The sequence below is a fragment of the Anolis carolinensis genome, chromosome 3, assembly GCF_035594765.1.
Source record: "Anolis carolinensis isolate JA03-04 chromosome 3, rAnoCar3.1.pri, whole genome shotgun sequence".
Taxonomy (NCBI): domain Eukaryota; kingdom Metazoa; phylum Chordata; class Lepidosauria; order Squamata; family Dactyloidae; genus Anolis; species Anolis carolinensis.
Genome location: NC_085843.1, coordinates 142522655 through 142541671, shown reverse-complemented (window position 1 = coordinate 142541671; position 19017 = coordinate 142522655). Strand labels below are relative to the sequence as shown.

Here is a 19017-nt window from a genome sequence, read left to right as displayed (position 1 = left end):
AAAAATCAAAATTGAGTAAAATGTTAATTAGCTTTCACACTTATGAGAAAAATTAATATAGATGTTAAACAAATGTTAGAAAGTTAATTTTAAAAAATGCATTTCCACCATTATATGGTTGTCCCCATTACTCTTCCCACTTCTCATTACTTTTTGTTTCTCTCTTTCTGGAGAAAAAAAAATTGAACAAAAAAGAAACAAAGTTTTTGAAAATATCCCCTCAAAATGCCTCTCTCCTCTATTTTAGTACTCAAAAAAAAGAAAGAAAAGAAAGAAAAAAAAGAAAAGAAACTAGATAAAACTATGAATAAGCAGAACTTGTTTTATGGTATAAATAGCAGCACTACTATTTCAGTCTTTGTTATTCCCAAAAGCATTAGTATTATTTGTAATGTGTTACATCCATATTTCAAATGATGCATGTCTTCTTTATACTCTGAATGCGGTGTCTGATCTATGCTTTGTTTCAGGAGCTCATATCAGTTGAGGCCCTTATTGTGGGGCACTGCAATCTTTATTATAACTTATGAATTGCTAGTTTATGCAGCAAGACTCCCTTGCAATGACAGGACTACTTGGAGAAGAAATGAGACAAAATTATCTTTCCTAATACGGTAGTCTCACTTATCCAACACTCGCTTATTCAACGTTCTGGATTATCCAACGCATTTTTGTAGTCAATGTTTTCAATACATCATGATATTTTGGTGCTAAATTCGTAAATACAGTAATTACTATATAGTATTACTGCATATTGAACTAATTTTTGGCAAATTTGTTGTATGACATGATGTTTTGGTGCTTAATTTGTAAAATCATAACCTAATTTGATGTTTAATAGGCTTTTCCTTAATCTCTCCTTATTATCCAACATATTTGCTTATCCAACGTTCTGCCGGCCCGTTTATGTTGGATAAGTAAGACTCTTCTGTATATTGTTTAAGGCTTTAGAGCAGAGACGCTAGAAGTGCTAAGTATTTAGAAATACAACCTATGTAAGTTTCCAAAAGAAATCCCATTGACTGAATATAGGACATGACAGATGTGGCCATGAGGGACTGATTAAATCCAGCCAAAAAGGGCTCCAGTATTTAGGATTAAATTGTTCATTACATTCCCATGGAGAAACTAGCATTTATGTAATTCTATGGTTTTAGAAAAGCAGGTTAAGTTTCTGTCCCTGGAGATCTTTGGGCAATCTGAAGCACAGTAGCACAGTTCGCAGTAGTACGTTTAATTCTATATTCCTCCTGTTTCAGGAAAAGTAAAATTACCATGGTACAGCACATAGACACAACAAAGTAGTAACTCTGTAATTGAACTGCATTGCTGTTGCTTATTCATTTAAAGAATGTGATTTGCCCTTTTATCATTAGGGATATGCACTACTCTCAAAAACCCTACCCAGGAAGGAGTGAAGATGGTTGCATTTGGAAAAAGGCAAAACGAATAAAAACTTTTTACTTTAAGAAAGAAAAGTAAGATTACAAATTGGCACCAGATTCTATTACATTTTGATACCCCACGGTGTGCTACAAACGCAGGCTACCACTGACTTCCAAACAGAAGGCAGCAGAAAAACAGGAGCTCTCACTTCTAAGTAGAAGACATTAGCAAAAGAAAGCATTTCACTGTGTCCTTCTTCATTAGCCGACATAATGAAGGTTGATTGAAATGCAATGTATAGAATGACATACTTGCAAATCCCCAATCACAAGCATGAACCTATGGTTTTGCCACACCATCAGTACTTTTGAAGTCGTAACTGAATAAACTCACTAAAGTGAAATAAACACCAGGAACAACAAAAGAAATTGTATTTCCTCCAATCATGTGTAACACAGACACACAGTAAACAAGTGTTATTAGTAACACCACTGACAGAGATTTAACTATTTTAAAAGCCTTTTTCTTATAATAAAATTATATCTCCTTGACAACATTGTTTTCTATAGAATACTTCATGAGGAAATGACTTAGGGCCCATCTACACTGTCCACTAACATCAGTTTCAATCCAGTACTGAAGAAAGTGGTTTCACTGTGCAGATAATTACATAGGAAATCCTGGAAGCAGTTTGAGGACCAAATGGTGATTGCACAAACCATAGAGCACTGGTGTACATTAGAGGACATTTTTCCACACACTTTTGTGTGGGTTTGTTGCCTAGCCATCAGTTTGAAGCTAGCTTCCAACTGCACTAAATGTTCAGTATATGTGGGTCTTTAAAGTATTACATTTTTTTTAGTTAACATTCCAAACTTAAACCTCATGGCTTTGAAGTTTGCAATAATACAGTAATAACTGATGGGATAGATTTCAAGTAAAACTACCATGCCTAGTCAACAATGTTCCTTCTATTTCAAAGTTTTATATCAAAATTCTTGCCTCAGTCTAAACACTGCTTAAATTTCTTACATGGGCTTAAATTCAGAAAATCTACATCTGCAAAGACATGTTATTTCATTTTTACAAAATCCACCACACATGCAAACTGTAACAATCATGAATGGGTACTAACATAATCTGAGCTGAGCTCAATATTAAAATTTGTTCTGGTAACAATGAGTATCTGTCATTCATATTCACAAAATCTCAACTGTCCTTGGAGCCTTTCCCTAGATAGTTTTCTATGATACTCAAAGTGTAGTTAAGTGCTTTCCTCAAAACCATCATTTACTAAACTTGTTCAAATCATGTGTTATGAGACCCCAGACTAACCAAGATGTACTCACAGGGCCCAAAATGTGGGCCCTGTCAAGACTTTTACCGGAGCCATCCAAATGACACCTCTGTTAAAAAAGGATTAATTTGGGACAAAGCAGGTAAACTCTGCTTTGTCCCAAACTAATTTGAAGCCCCATTAGATCTAAGCCAGTGATTCCCAAAGTGGGCGGTACAGCCCCCTGGTGGGCGCTGCAGCAATCCAGGGGGGCGGTGATGGCCACAGGTGCATTTTTTTGTATTACCTTTCTTTTCTGATTTCAAAAAATAGTTTAATAATTTCAGACTTCAATGTTTCTAATTTACAACTTTCTTTACTATATTTTACGAAAATTAACATTATGAACATTAATACATATATCTTTCTATTCAATTGCTGTTAAAATTTTAAAAAAATCAATTTCCAGGGGGCGCTGAGTAATATTTTTTCTGGAAAGGGGGCAGTAAGCCAAATAAGTTTGGGAACCATTGATCTAAGCTTTCTTTAAAGACCTGGGTCTAATAGGGTATGGGCCCTGTGGAGACTGACTACTGGGTAGTCTCACGACTACCCAGGGGTTAGTCCACACAGTCCATCGCAGTTCTTCAGGCCCCATGAGCCCGGAGAACCGAGAGGGCAACTACCAGCCCCACCCCCAACCATGGTTAGAGAAAGCCGGGGGAAAACAGAAACTGTGTTAGGGGTAAAAAGATAGCATGCAAACCCATGGGAACACTCCTTAGTCAAAGACAGTTTGGCATTACATCTTAAGTTAGGCAAATAATCAAAACACAAAATACAATGAGACTGGAAATTGCCAACTCTTTGTCCCTGGCATCCCCTGGTGCTGTAGATTGCAAAAAATCTCAAAAAACAAACTCAAAATCCAAAAACACAGAACTGGAAGTCCACTTCTGGTTTTGAGATACAACTTTTTAAACAGTTGAGAGGGGTTTGTGCCCTATTTTAAAAGGTGAAATACTGTGTTTCCCTGAAAATAAGACATATCCATAAAATAAGCCATAGCATGATTTCTAAGCATTTTTGCAATATAAGCCATACCGCAAAAATGAGACATATTGATAGGTGTGGCTATACAGCATACTGGCGCGGAGCAGTAAAGAAGGCAGCCGCCCCTTCCTTCTACCATGGCTGTGGCTGACTTACCAGCTTACACCAGCATGCCCTCCTCCCTGCCCAAACAAGGGAAGGGTGCAAGGCACTCCAAAGTGTCCCAAATGGAGGGAGCAGCAGTGGCAAACCCTGGTAAGAGGAAACGCTGCAAGAAGGTAAAGGGGGTAGGACCCGCTCAGGCCACCACCCCACCCACAGCGCAGCTGTAGGGCACCTCTCTAGTGCTCTTGCTGCCAGAGGAGGATGCCGGAGCTCTACTCGCTGGGGCACCTTTCTCGCTGTCACAGGGCTTGAGCCCCACAGCGATCCCTCCCTGGCAGGAGCAGCAGCCCCCTCTGGATGGATGGAGGCACCTGGCCATCATACTGTCTGAGTGCTTGAGTACTAGCCATGGATATAAAAATAATACAACCTCTGAAAATAAGCCATAGTGTGTCTTCTTGAGGAAAAATAAATATAAGTCAGTGTCTTATTTTCGGGGAACCATCGTACTGGTCCAGGAAGCTTCCTGGTAAGGCAATTCATTAGGTGAAAATAGAAAATGAACTGCCTGATTCTGAAACAGACAAGATACATGTAGACCTAGTGTTGTACTCTGTCCACAGTTGGTATAGATAACAGGGAATAAATTTCTCCTGGAGCCTAAATATCTACTGTGGGGCAGTAAAACAGTGTGTCAAGGACACTTGTGTACCCATTGTTATTGAGCATTTTCACAAATATCTCAAGGCACAAATAACTACAAGGCCCATCTACACAGTAACTAAAACATGGGATTTCTTGTGTTAAAATGGGGGGGGGGGTGGCTACATGACGTTAGCACCCAATACGCACTGATTCACTGCAACGGCCAAAAAACACGGAATAAAAAGTTCCCCTTTTATCCCGATTCTGGCCCAAAAATGTGCATATTCACACCACTCATATCCCTGCACTCACCAAAACACATGATTTCCCTCCCTCACCCTTGTGGAGACTGATTCAGAACATGTCGGCTTTTAAAAAGCCCAAAACAGCTGATCAGGGGATTGGGTAGTGAAATGTGCACACGGCTGATTTAAAGGAAGAAAGAATGGAGAGCAATTGGAACTCTCTGAAACCCTTTATTTTAAATGGTATAATATTAAACAGAGCTTGAACAAACAATTATTGGAAAAAGAAATCCAGCAGAATTAAAAAAAATCCCTTCATTGTGTGCTGAACCCATATGAGCACTTGCAAATCAACACATAACGGAGTGATGTAAAAAAAAATTCTGCAGGATGTACCATGTCCACCCTCCATCTTGTTCCGACATAGAGGCAGCTTGTGAGGGTGGTGGAGGAAGAAATTCCGGGACCCATAGGTTTCTGTGGGGGCCTGCTCTCAGGTCCCAGGGTTTTTTGTCCTCCCTTTAAGACCTGCATTTTCAAGCTGTCTGGAAGTGCCCTAAGATCTGTTGAAGATTTGTTCCCCTTGAAGTTTTAAAATACAGTAGTCTTGAAATTCATCTGAACTTTTCAAGGTTTTCCACTAACAACCTGTCTAGCATGCTGGTTCAACTCTAACATTATCTATTTCTTGACATAACTAAGATGCTAGAAGTTCAAGATGTACAATCTTTATAAAGAATGTATTTATTTGCTAAATTCCCTTTCATAAGAAATAATTTAAAAACAAGTTATGTATCTCAATACTTTTGAGAATTATAAATATCAGTAGAAGACGGGGATAGAAGGGAGATGTGGGGATTAAAGCACTTAATCAGGAATGGTGGTAAATGTGAAATTCCTGAACTTTGGACCATTCGCTGTTTGAGATATCTTGGCAAAGGGAAGAATAAAATAGCCTTTTCTTGTGGTGCTGTAAAGGACACGTCTTAAACAAGAATTTTAAAAACCTGCTTAATTCCCAGCATGAACTGAATCAAATCAGAATCTGAGGAAGTCACGTTTTTGTACTACAACTCTGAGTGTGGACTCATATTGAGAGCCAGCCCGAATAACAGAAAGCTCAACAGGCATCATCAGTTTGAAGCACTGCAAAGGTGGCAGAGATGGACTGACTGGGAACAGGGATGAGGGACATAGCTATGCCCAATTGTCAGGTAAGTATTACCTGTTGCTCCAATAAGGAGTCACTTGCATAAAGTCCCAAGAGATCTTCTCATTCCACACTATGAAAAGGAAACTGGCTAGTGCAACTGGCAGACTGGCTTACAACCACACTGAGAGTGTGAGACTTGCCCAAGATCACCTAGTGAATTTCCATAGCTGAGTAGGAATTCAACCTCTGGTCTCTAGAGTCATAGTGCAACTACATTGTGCTTGCTCCCATCTTTTGACATATGCATTTTTTAGTTTCTATGATCCCGATGAAGACAGAACAGAGGCAATGAGACATTTCTTGGTCTCACTGGTGCATAATGCAAGATTTCAGATCATAAAATTTTGTTTCAACGAGCAGGAAAATACAAGTGAATATTTATAAACAAAGTCATTTTATCCATTTCAGGCAGATGATAGCCTAAGAATGAAAAGAATGATCTTTGAAGCCAATGTAAACATTATCTGCTAATTAAAAGAGTGCTCTAGATTGCAAGAATGTCTCAATGGCTAGTCTGAATTTCAACACCCCCCCCCCCCACACACACACACACACCAAAATTCCCCTCAAAACCCTAGCAAAGCTCCTTCAAAAATATCTTGCTACATCCATACACAGACACTTCTCAATAGATCAATCAATGTAGACATGAGCAGGAAGACGTACAATTATCTTAACTAAACAAAGTGTTTGACAGAGAATGGAAAGAAAGCACATTTTTGATCTGGCAATTGATTATTTTCTAAAAGAAACTCCAACACTACGGATTCCAGTCAGCTACAACTGTAGATCATTTGAGCATCCTAATACCCAAGATATCACTGCATTCAAGTTACTTTCCAATGTAACAGGAAGTTCTATAACAACAGAACCTGGGTTTTGTTTCTTTCAATTACAACAGTTAAATGGCATTATAACCTTCTCTGGGCTTTAAAATGCATAGGTTTGTTACAAGTATCTGTAAAATTATTACAAGTTAGTCAGTTCAAGCATAAACATCTAAGCAATGATTCCAAAAAATATTACAGATACACAAGATATTAAAATGCTTGTTGTGGTTTTAGTTTATGTTCTTTCCCATTTCACTGCTTAAAAAGATATTGCCAATACACACATACACATATCAGTTGTTGGCAACATTAAGGAGCAAAAGAAGTAGCAAGGCAGAGGAGCCTTATTGTCACTTTTCAATTATTTTGCTGGTTTTAGCAGGTTTATTCAGTTTCACCTACCATAATGCACTGTTAAGCTTTAAAAAAATCCTCAGTGTGAATCTAACCTGGACTACATGGATTCTAATATATCGGTTTACCTGAACTGGATTACCATTTAAAGGTAGAAAGGGGAAATAAGCTGTGACAGAAGCAAATCGCTTATCTAAACGAGACTGATCTTCTCAGCATTATACAGTGCAATAAAGAAATTGCATCCAGCTTCTTGTCTGACAATCATTTGTTCTGTGAATAACACCTAAAATTGTACCATTCTCTGTATAAATTTCACACAATATTAACAAAAACAATATGCTTCACTTCTTCACCAGCTTCAAATTGAAAGACAGCCTGCCATGTGCTTTAGCTAAAACAAAAGAAAAAAGTCACACCATTAAAGTTGACAAAACTAAACTTTTACAAAGAATCATGTGGTACTGCAATGCTATTAAACTTTCCGTTGAAATAAGTCCCATGGGATCCAGTAGAAGTTAAATACATGTAAATATGCTTGTGATTTTACACTCAAATAGTCCCCAGTGAGAAACATACAGAAATAAGTCACCAATGACAAGTGCAGTAGTATATCATGAAGCCTAGTATTACAGAACTGCTCATTTTAACAGATATTGTACTAAAGAGAAACGACACTAAAATAAAATTTTAAAAACTCTGTCTTTTAACTAGTAACATTGGATTTCACACTCCTTACCATAAACTATTGAATACCTTTCACTATATCAAAAGTAAGTATACTATAAAATACAGTAAACCAATGTACCACTGTTGTAGATCTAGTGCATCAGCACTTCACATACACATGGGCATTTTTATAAAGGAAATGTATAACTGTAGGAGAACTGGGTTCTGACCATGCCCATAAAGTATTCTCCAAAACTGATAGGAACTTGGAAGCTCTTCATTCTCCACTAAGTAGACTCACCATAAAATTCATAACAAAGATTAAACAATTCCCAACTCATTGAGCAGGAGTGGTGATGACAGTAGTAGTGTCCATAGTTGGATTTAAGCCTAACTTAACTTGACTGTCAGGCTGATGAACAGAAAAAAATCACAGTGAAGAAAAAAAAACTTATTTTAGACACAATCATTCCTATGTTAAAGCTGAATTATGTGAACTGATCTTTATTAAAGCACCCTCATATAATCAACAAACAAAAAGAATCAAGAAGCACACTCAAATGTGAATCCTACCAAATTTCAAATTAATGAGACCAGAACTGAGTCAAGAGAGCAAAATGTCTGAGAGATGAAATCCTTCTGGTTTCATTACTTCAAATTAAATCTTAAAATATTTTCTTTATCTTTTAAATACAGTATGTACCATGAAAGACAAAACGTTTCTTTGTGACAAATTTTAAGGAAAATACTTCCAGCTTTATCATCAGGTTGATATGAGAGAGGAGATTTGTAGATGAACCTTGCCACATAAGGAGACATTTCAGCAACTTAAACAATGTCACCAGTTTATGTTTCGTCCGTCCATATTATATTACTATTTCAGTATGGAGAGCTAGCTAGAGATTACTGGGGCAGTAGGCGAGGATCAATGTCCATAAACCAGACTTGCACGATGAAAGGTTTACATGAACATTTTCTTAAAACCATGAAAGGAATGTAAAGCAGATGGCAAAAGTACTGGTTTTAAATAACCAATGATTAACACAGCTAATTTGAGACCATTTGTACCAGCCCTGTGATTTCAAACTGACAGATGAATGTTTAACATTTAAGATTGCCTAGCTCATTTTCTTTACTATTTTTATTGTCTCTTCACTCAATTGTCCTCTTCACACAGAAATAAATATTTATATCAAAGTCAAAAACATATCTCGCAGGTATGCTTAAAACTGCAGCACTTACCTGTGCTAGATAAGAAAGCACTGCTATAGTATCTTTATTAATCGATAAAATAATTCTGGAGGAAAAACAACCAATATGAAGCAATATATGAAGCAATTTTTCCACTTGTATCAGGGGTTACAAATCAAAAGTGACACATATGCATTACATTTCAGACAATGAATCAGTAGAAATCAGAATGTTATAGTAAAGTACAAGAAAAAAAAATCAGGCAATATAAGACTGATAGTAAATAGTCATAAAACTTCTGTAAGCAGCTACCTCAGAATATATTCCCCACTGTTTATCCCCACTGGCTATCTTCGCATTCAAGCAGATTAAGTATTTTTCCCATAAATAATCCAAAATAAACTCCACAATTAATTATTTGAATACTTTTATTTCTCATATACATAATGAAATGTAATTGTTATTCTTTCTCAGAACTAGCTAATATACAAGAAGTTGCAGTATTATCTGAAATGTACTGTAATTCTCTTTGTACCCAAATATCAAGATGTTTACTATCAACCAAGACATATTCAATAAGATGCAGTGGTATTAAATAATATTTGGTTAACAAATCTGGATATATTGTTTTGAAATAATGTAATGCAATCCACAGAAATAAAGCAAAGCATGATCTTAGATTTACATTGAAAGTTTAAGAAATAATTTGCCACTATAAGATCACATACTGAAAGACAATCTGTTATCTCAGACTCTACTATGTACAGATGAAACCTGCTTCTCAAAATTGTATTAGCTTTTAAAAAATAATAATTTAAAATGAAGTGTAAACAGAAAAGGTATGCAGTAATACCTTTTGGGGGTTAATGTCATTATTAATAATTTCTGAGTTCCTGTTCCTGATACAAAATTATGGATATAAAACATGAAACTTCAACTGATGACGGGTCATGATGTAATTACACAGACAAGATATTTCAAAAAAAGTGTAAATATCAAAGTGAGAACTGAATCCTATTCCAGTTTACCTCAAAACAAGCCCAGCTTAACTCAGTGAGGCTCACATCTTAGTAGACATGTACAGCATTGCACTGTAAATGTTTAATTAACGACTTAATAGTATTCACTTTCTAATTTGCATTCTAAATCCAAATGGAACGCATCCAAAAAGGAAGAAAATTATATAGCCCACAGTGTACTGTAAGAGCTGTAAAAATTAAAAAAATGGTGATTATGATTAAGTCCATACTCTTGTTTTTAAAAAAATGTTTTTGAAAACATTTATCCTTTGAATGTTGCCCTTTCAAATATCTTCTTTGCCCATAAATCTAGGAATATATGCAGTTTTTGAGGTGAAATCTCAGTATGCATGCTAGAGAAGGGAGAAATCAATGCAATAAATTATATAAATTTAACTGCCGTATTTGTAAAGAGAGACAGTTTAGCATTAAGAAAGAAAAGCAGGGGAAATCATTCACGTATTTCATTTTGGAATTCTGTGTATAGAGAGAGCTATGTTTACACATACCCACACGCACACAAAATTTGGCTTCTTTTGCAGTTTCAGAGCTGAGCTCAAAACCAAAAAACTGTGCCTGTGACCTCCTGATATGCTATACTCCAAAAAACATTAGTTCTCATTCTTACATAAAGAACTTGCGACTGTCACTAGCAATTCCTCACTTTTACTCTACTTGTCAGTGTACTCAGTGAACAGCATCTTGTAAGATCAGCAAAAGGTTAGGGAACTAATCCATATTCATAAGGGGCCTGATCCAAAAGTTCTGCTTTTTTTTTTTTTTTTTGAAGATTAAGGAGACTGTGTGGCAGCAGAACTAAAAAAATTCCAAAAGGAATGAGCAAATCTAGTATTTAAAGAAACGTAATTTTCATTGTCAAACATACTAGAGCTTGCTTCGAACTTCCTTCAAGAGAGCTGACACATAGCCTCAATCCAAAACCTAATTAAATCAGTATTTGGATTTAGGAACTTAACCAGAGTACTTGCATGAGTGGTATCTCTGGGACTAAAATTCCTAAACACACTTACTAAGAAATAAGTCCAATCAAATAAAGTAGGCATTATTTCCAAATACGTCCCCATAGGATTAAACTGTAAACTGACCTAAATCCAGGTGTTTTAGCATGCACGATATGCAGAATGACCTAGCTATTTGATTTTTGTCACCGTATAGCCTGGTTTTTTTTTTAAAATTTTGCACCCTATTTATTCTGTTTCTAGTCATATTTTGACTTCCACACAGCATTTTTAAATCCGAGCAAGCCAACTCTGTCAAAATATTAGTTGGACCCACAAACTGTGTCCAATGATATGGGCCATCTTTAGTAAATAAAAAGATTAATTCTTATAAATAGAAAAGCAAAAGCAGTATTTATAGTTTAGCATGTTGTACAGTTGACAGGATCCTAATTTATAGGAAATCCTGTGTCTACATTTTTATCACTGAACTACTACAATATAAGCATTTAGAACGGAGGAGCATATAGTTCAGACGTACATGAAAATATTTTTTAAAACATAATTGGTATAATAAATGTATTTATGAAATATGCCCCTATATAAATGCTCAGTACAACTGATTTTCTCTGATTAGCATCTAATATTCAGAATATAGTCCAATTCTTTTTTAAAAAACAGCAGGGACTTCAAATGTACAAGGACTTTATTTTCATAAAATGTTGTTGATAACCCACATGACTTTTTTAAAGAGAAGAATGTCACTTTTTATACAGATACAAAGCTATAAATACTGTACTTCATAGCAATTGATGACTAATGAATCCAAACACTTAAGAAGCACCAAATTAGATTATTATTCACAACAAATTAATAGCAGCCTTGAAATGCCATTTGATTAAACAGTATATTAGCCTTGACTAAATAGTTAACATTGTCAGTTCTCTTAAAACAACAGTACCAGGCTGTTCAAGGTTGTCAGCTTGTTGAAACATATATAAATGAAAGTGTTTACATTTTTAAATAACATTCTTATCTCAGCCCAGCAGTAAACACTCATTTTTCTTTTATATATATATATATATACACACACACACACACACACACACACACACATAAAGCAATCAAAATATGAGAACAAGTTAAGTTTCCAAAATAAAAGGAGATTTTCAGAGAAAGATGTGTGTTTATGTGTGTTAGAGAGAAAAACCAAATATTTAAATGTATCAAAAAAGGGAGGAAATTCTATAAAAATGGATGTATCTATAATGATGAAAAATACAATTGGCCCTAATTTCTAGAAAAAAAATCTTTATTTGTACATACTAACTGAAGGATTTTTCAGTAAACTTAATTTCTTAGTTTATAGAAAGTGTAGTTTATCAGATCTTCAATCTCTCTGCAAGAAAGCAAGCAGTCACAATATCTGGAAGATGAGCAAGCTGCCTCAAAGATTGCCATAATTAATGCACTTTCTAGTAAGGAAACTGGACACAAGGACTTACATCTGAGAAAACCACAAGTCCATGGAAGTTCAAGAGTTTGCACTCAACACATATTTTAATACTAATGCATATTAAATACCCAACAGCATAATTTTTTTAAAATGACAGATGTGTGCAAGAAGCATGTTTATATATTAAAATATTTTTGTGACTGATATGCTTCAATACTTGAAATATCCTAACTCCTCAATACCTGTGCTAAAACTAAAAGAATTCTACAACATTTCTGGTCCCCTTTTCAAATCACTTAACATATTCCTACTTACTTTAATGAAATTGAAAGAACACAGACATAACCAATTACAAAAGAGGGTGGACACAAGGTAGGGGTTAATTTCCCATGTGCTACTGTGTCTTGAAAACTTGCAGGCAAACAAAAGTGAAGAAAGACCACATTATTAATCGGTAGGGATCCATCTTCAAAATGGGGAAAAGCATCAGTAGCAACAGTTGACCAAATCCATCTTTTAAAAGTTTTATGCACAGCTGTTTGGTGCTGATCTCAGAGAAACCCAAGTCCTCCTCATTACCGCAAAACAATTTCATTTTTGTTACTTTTTTTGTTTCAAACTAATCAGGAGGGCGAATCCTCCCCCATGCACCCCAGTCCTAAAACTAAGACTCAGTGCCCTCAGACTTGAACTTCTGATTCTATAGTGGATTGTTATTTCAACAATAGGAATGTCTCCTTTTGTCAGATTTTGTCTCCCTTCCTTTGCTCCACCGAACCCTCTCTTTTGCCAACTGGAGATTTTCACAGGATTCCTTTGTCTGGGTGACTTGACCCTCTAGAGGTGGGTAGAAGAATGGGGTGCACAGATGTCCTGAAATGTATGCCTGAAGGCAGAATTACTACCCGCTGCATCCCAACATAGATTCTTGCCACCTGTGTAGTAACAAGCTGTGCTATAACACAGAAAAACCCATTCAGACAAATTTTCTCCTCTCCCTTCCTCAGTTACCTCTTGTCCAGGTGGCAGAAAGGAGGAGCGTATTCACTACCTGATTCCCAAAATGCTCACCTGCATGAACTAGTGAGATTGAAGGTATTATGAGCTGGCTTTTGAGCTGTCTGCATATGGTCTGAGGGACAAGAAGGCACGAAAACTCAGGAAGAGCAAACAGTTCACACAAATACAACCTCCTTATTAAATTATCCTGAAATGTCCTCACTTAGCAAAGTGTCTTCCATTTGACAGCATATAATCAGGTATGGACATATACACTGGTCCCAACACTGGACAAAAGTCTAATGTAATGAGATAATGTAAACCTCTGATTAAAAGTATCATAGACAACTTGTCAGCAAAATAAACAGAAAACTGAACTGCCTCATTTGGTTGCAAACAATTCTTCTCGAAACTGTAGGTTTGGCTGCTCTGGTACATTCACTGAAAATAGACTCCCTCATTTCTTACATTCAATTAGCATCCATACGTTAGATAAAGTGCAGAACTAAAATAATGTGATGATACAAGCAGAAATTAAAAGAAGCCAGCTTTCATCTTAGCATCCCAACCTGTTTTGCTTTAAGAAGACATCTCACTTTTCTTTGTATTCAGATGAACTGTGGGCAGATCAGGGTGAAATACAGTCCTGCTTCTTACTGTTTGACTTCAACATGTTTAAGAAATGTTAAATTAGGAGAGGGAGTTCTGTGTAGTGAATTGTGTAGGGATAATTCAATCAGCCCCTGTCTTAAGACTTCATTTATTTCTGTAGGCTTTTTATTAAGTTATATAGCATATTCCTTAAAAGTAAATTAATTTGAAACTAAATCTCAATAGATTACAAACAAAAATTAAAGGCAATTGTCAGTTTCTTAAAAGTGAAGCAAGAGTAAGACTCTGTGCAACTTTTCAAGACAAGTATTTTAAGGCAATTCAAAATATTTGCAACAGTGAACTGCTGTTATTATAACATAATTAATTATTCAGAATACAATCTGAATCCTATATGCCTTTGTTTCATAGAGAGAACATCTGTCCAGTAATTATCAGCCCTTGTTTCTGGAAAATAGTGGGCACTTAGTCTTCAAATAAGTCATCTTGCTTAACATTCTTATATGTATAAAGACAGGGGCATAAGAACATTCTTAATTTCACCCTAAATGGTTAACTATACCACATGGCTCAATGTTTGAAACTGTCTTCTAAGAATAGAAAAGACTGGAGTTCATATCAAACCAGTTTGTTGTAATGGTTAAAGTACCAAATGAGTATGCGTGATCAGGAAATAAGTAGTCAGGAAATATGAAACTGATTTATATCACTTTTATTCTTGGGAGTTTCAAATCTGTTCTTTTATCCCCACCTTGATTTAAATCAGTCCTGCCATTCCTGAGATCTCTTTTATCCTTGTGTTCCTAATTCAGCTGTTCCTCAACACTCGTCTCTTCAATCAAACTGACTATACTAGCATAAGGTTTTACTTTCTGACCACTCCATGTGTCATCAACTCAATTTGTATGCAAGAAACCAATTTGAGAATGTTACATGATGATACTTAAATGTCTCTAAGGAAAAAAACTTTGCCTAGAGATTTCCACATGGGCCCTCACCAAGATGCAGATGGTAAATCAAATGCCTTCCTCTAAATTAATCTGTCCCACGCACTATATTATGAGATGATTCCTCCTTAACACTTAAATTAGAATAATCGCTACACACAACTATACAACAAAAAGACCTGAGCCACGTCCAACTCTTTTATAAATTGCACAGACTGTCAAAAGTAGTAGAAGGACTTCGGTTCTGGCTGACTTCACTTCAGAGTCCAGCACCAACTACTGTCTTAAGAACAGTTGAATATCTATGGGGCCTATTGGCAGTGCCTGGTAAAATCCCACTGGGACTAAACTCATGGTCCACAATCATACTCCCAAACAAATGCACATGGGATGGCCAAGAGTGTGTCCGGAGAAGTTGAAAACACAAACTGAGCGAGAGACACACCCTCCTCTTCTTTATCCCTGCTCACTAAGGTAGGTTAGATCCCCTTCTTTTCTAGCAAAAAGGATGTTAAAATGAGAAGCAATTGGTTCAATGTTTGCAAAGCTCAGTTGGTGCTAGACTTTTGATATTTTTGATATGTTTTAATCATTTGAAAGACTATTTTAATTGGTATGTATATGTTTTTACAGTTATATAATATTATGTTTTACTGATATTGTTACTGTCTGAATCTGGCATTGAATTATTGCCATAGATTGTAAGCCGCCCGGAGTCCCCCTTTGGGGGTGAGAAAGGTGGGGTATAAGTACAGTAAATAAATAAATAAAACATTTAGGACTGTGAAGAAAAGCCTTCTTACAGCTTAGCCAAGTCTCCTGAAAACAGTGTCAGAACTTAAAACAATTCAATTCTGAAACCTGTTGTCTCTCTCTCTCCCCCCCCCCCCCCACCAGCCTTGAATCCTTTACCTTGTGTTTCCCTGAATTGCCTGCCTTAATCTACACCAGCAGCTTGAAAGATCCTCCCATGTAGCTGCAAGGCAGTCTTGGTTCCTTTCTTCTTCCCCGCCTTCCCTGCAAGCCCCATGCATTTTTCTAAGGCTACTGGAAGAAGAGTCTTCTTTCCTGCAATGAAAATAGAACAGCCCCAAACTTTTTCTAACTAAGGCTTTGGGAGAGGGGTCTACTTTCCTGCAAGAAAACAAGAAAATGTGTTGTCAAAGGCTTTCATGGCCATAATCACTGGGTTGTTGTTAATTTTCTGGGATGTATGGCCATATTCCAGAAGCATCCTTGATGTTTTACATCTATGGCAGGCATTCTCAGGGGTTCTGAGGTCTGTTGGAAACTAGGCAAGTGGGGTTTATATACCTGTCAAAGGTTCAGGGTGGGAGAAAGGACTCTTGCCTGCTTGAGACAGGTGTGAATGTTTCAACTGGCCATCTTGAATAGCAATGAATAGCCTTTCAGCATCAAGGTCTGGCTGCTTACTGCCTGGGGGAATCCTTTGTTGGGAGGTGTTAGCTGGCCCTGATTGATTCATGCCTGGAATTCCCCTGTCTTCTGAGTGTTGTTCTTTATTTAATGTTCTGATTTTAGAGTTTATTTTAATATTGGTAGCCAGATTTTGTTCATTTTCATGGTTTCCTCCTTTCTGTTAAACTCTAAAATCAGGACAGTAAATAATGAGCACCAACTCAAAAAACTGAGGAATTCCAGAAAAGAAACAATCGTGGCCAGCTAACACCTCCCAACAAAGAATTCCCTCAGGCAGGAATCAGCCAGGCTTTGAAACTGAAAGGCCTTTCAATGCTAATCATGGTGGCCAATTGCAACACCCACACCTGCCTCCAATAGACAAGTTTTTTCTCCCACCCTGGACCTTCCACAGATATATAAACCTCTCTTGACTAGTTTCCAGCAGACCTCACAACCTCTGAGGATGCCTGCCCTAGATGTGGGCAAAACATCAGGAGAGAATGCTTCTGGAATATAGCCACACAGCCCTGAAAACTTACACCAAAACCCAGAACAAGTAAAGTCCCATGCTCTCCTAAGGCTTTGGGGAGAGGGGTCTAGCTTCGTACAAGGCAACAAGAAAAGTCCCATGCTCTATTAAGGCTTTGGAAAACTATGTGCACCCTGAGCTCGACATGAAAGCCTCTCCTTAGGACAGCGGTGCAACGAGGAACTTTTGAGGCACCCAAGAAAGTTGTCTTGTGGCAAAAGGGTGTAAAGCAGGCATTGGCAAAGTTGGGGCCTCCAGGTGGTCTGGACTTCAACTCTCACCATCCCTCATGGCCCCAAGCGGTTGAGGGGGAAAAGGAAGGGGCCTGAGGCTGTGAGGAATGGTGGGAGTTGAAGTCCAAAAGCCCTGGAGGCCCCAACTTTGCCCATGTCTTGCCTAAAGGCTTGATAGAGCTGCCGCTCAGGAGACACTCCCCCTTTCCCCTCCCCTGGATAATAAGGAGGGGGGCTCCCATCCGGCTCCGCGTGAACTCTGGCGCGTGGAGGGAGGGAGGGCGCACGTGCTTGCAGCCAGGCGCTGCGAGGGAAGGAAGGCACGAAGGGTTGCCTCTGCCCCTGGGCCCCGTACCTGGCGTTGGTGCAGTCGTTGTAGAGCGTCTCGAAGTCCTTGCGGGAGATGAGCTTGCAGCGGTTGACGCCGGGCTGGATGGCGCCGAGCCCGCGGAGGATGCGGACCTGCTCCACGTTGCAGACCACGGGCGTGATCTCGAGGCGCTTGAGCTTGGTATAGACGGTGTGGAGGCCGCCCACCAGGTGCTTGAGGAAGAGGTCGAAGGCCTGGGGCAGGCAGATGAGCTCGCAGCCTTCCACCGTGAAGGAGGCCACTTTGGCGCCCCGCAGCTCCACCATCTTGCACTCGTTGTTCTGCGGGGTGTTCTCCACCGGGGACGGCGTCGAGTAGACGGGCTTCCCCGGTGGCGGGACGGCGGGGCTGGCGGCGGAGAGAGGGGCTCCGGGCGGGGCGGGCGGCGGGACCGAGACCGGGACTGAGTTGCCCTCGGCGGCGCCGTTGCTGGAAGTGGAGGCGGCGGAGGGCTCCGGGCGGAAGGGCGCGCTGGCCGGCGGGGAAGAAGCAGCAGGAGCTGGAACAGGAGCAGAGGCGCTGGAGGAGGAGGAGGAAGAGGAGGATGCGCTGGAGGAGGAGGAGGAGGATGTAGTGGTGGTTGCAGCAGCCGAGGTGGAGACAGGCGCCGGCGGGGGCCCGAGCTGCTGGGCTGCGGGCATGAGAGGAGCCGGGACGGCGGCCATGGTCACATCAAACGGCCCCCGCCCTGCCCTGCCCTCCCCTCCCGCGCGCGGACGAGAGGGAGGGAGAGGGGGAAAGTTGTCCCCTCGCGCGGGGAAAGGCGGCAAGGAGGAGCGAGTGTCCCGCCGCCGGGAGGAGCAGTAAGGCGCTGAATGAGAAGAGCAAGAAGCGCCCTCCAAGCAAGGAAGGAAAGAAAGAAGGAGGCGTCTCCTCTCGCGCTCTTGTCCTTTCTCTTATTGCGCCGGCTCGGAGGAGGAGGCGGCGGCGAAGTTGAAGAGAGGAGAAGAAAGTGAGAGCGGAGCGGGAAAGAGAGCCGCGCGCGGGTTCCTCTCTCTGTCTAAGCTGCTGCCGAGACCGAGGCTCGCGCTGAGGTCCTCTCTCTGCCTGCTGACTCCGAGGCTCGCGCGGAGGTCCTTTCGCTCTTTCTCTCTCCTCCAAGGCTCGCGCTGCCTGCCTGGCTGTTTGGCCGCGGACGAGGAGTTGTTGTTGTCACGCGGTGCGCGCGCGGAGGGAGGGAGGGAGGGAGGGGGCGGAGCTTGAGTTGAGATCCCCTTTTGAAGGCTCTCTCTCTCTCTGCTCGCCTTCAAAGGGACCAGGAGCAGAAAGATAGTAAAGGGGCGAGGAGTTGGGAATGAATGAGGGAAGGAGGGAGCCCGGCCCCTCCCTCCCTCCCTCTCTCTCTCTCTCCCACTGGAGGAACCGTTAGATTGCGCCCCCCTCTCCAGTGGCTGTAATTTTCCAGTTCCTCTTTTTCTCCTCTGTCTCAATACGATTCCTCGCCCGGGCCAAGTTGTAAAAGGCCACTTAGCATATGTCCTGGAAAGGAATTAGAGGGGATGTA

The 19017-nt window shown here is 39.5% G+C and overlaps 1 protein-coding gene across 6 annotated transcripts in view; it reads right to left on the bottom strand.

Annotated features, from left to right (window-relative positions):
- dach1 (dachshund family transcription factor 1) overlaps positions 1-18779 on the bottom strand; it is a 399470-nt gene extending 380691 nt beyond the window's left edge. For 2 of the 6 annotated variants that reach the window (XM_008106857.3, XM_062975577.1), the window contains exon 1: positions 17499-18779. In XM_008106857.3, the coding sequence (XP_008105064.2) occupies positions 17499-18178 (680 nt within the window). In that variant the 5' untranslated portion in view covers positions 18179-18779. The remainder of the gene's footprint in view (positions 1-17498) is intronic. The other 4 variants (XM_062975581.1, XM_062975579.1, XM_062975578.1 and 1 more) reach the window with 4 other exon arrangements.
- Positions 18780-19017: the final 238 nt, after the last annotated feature.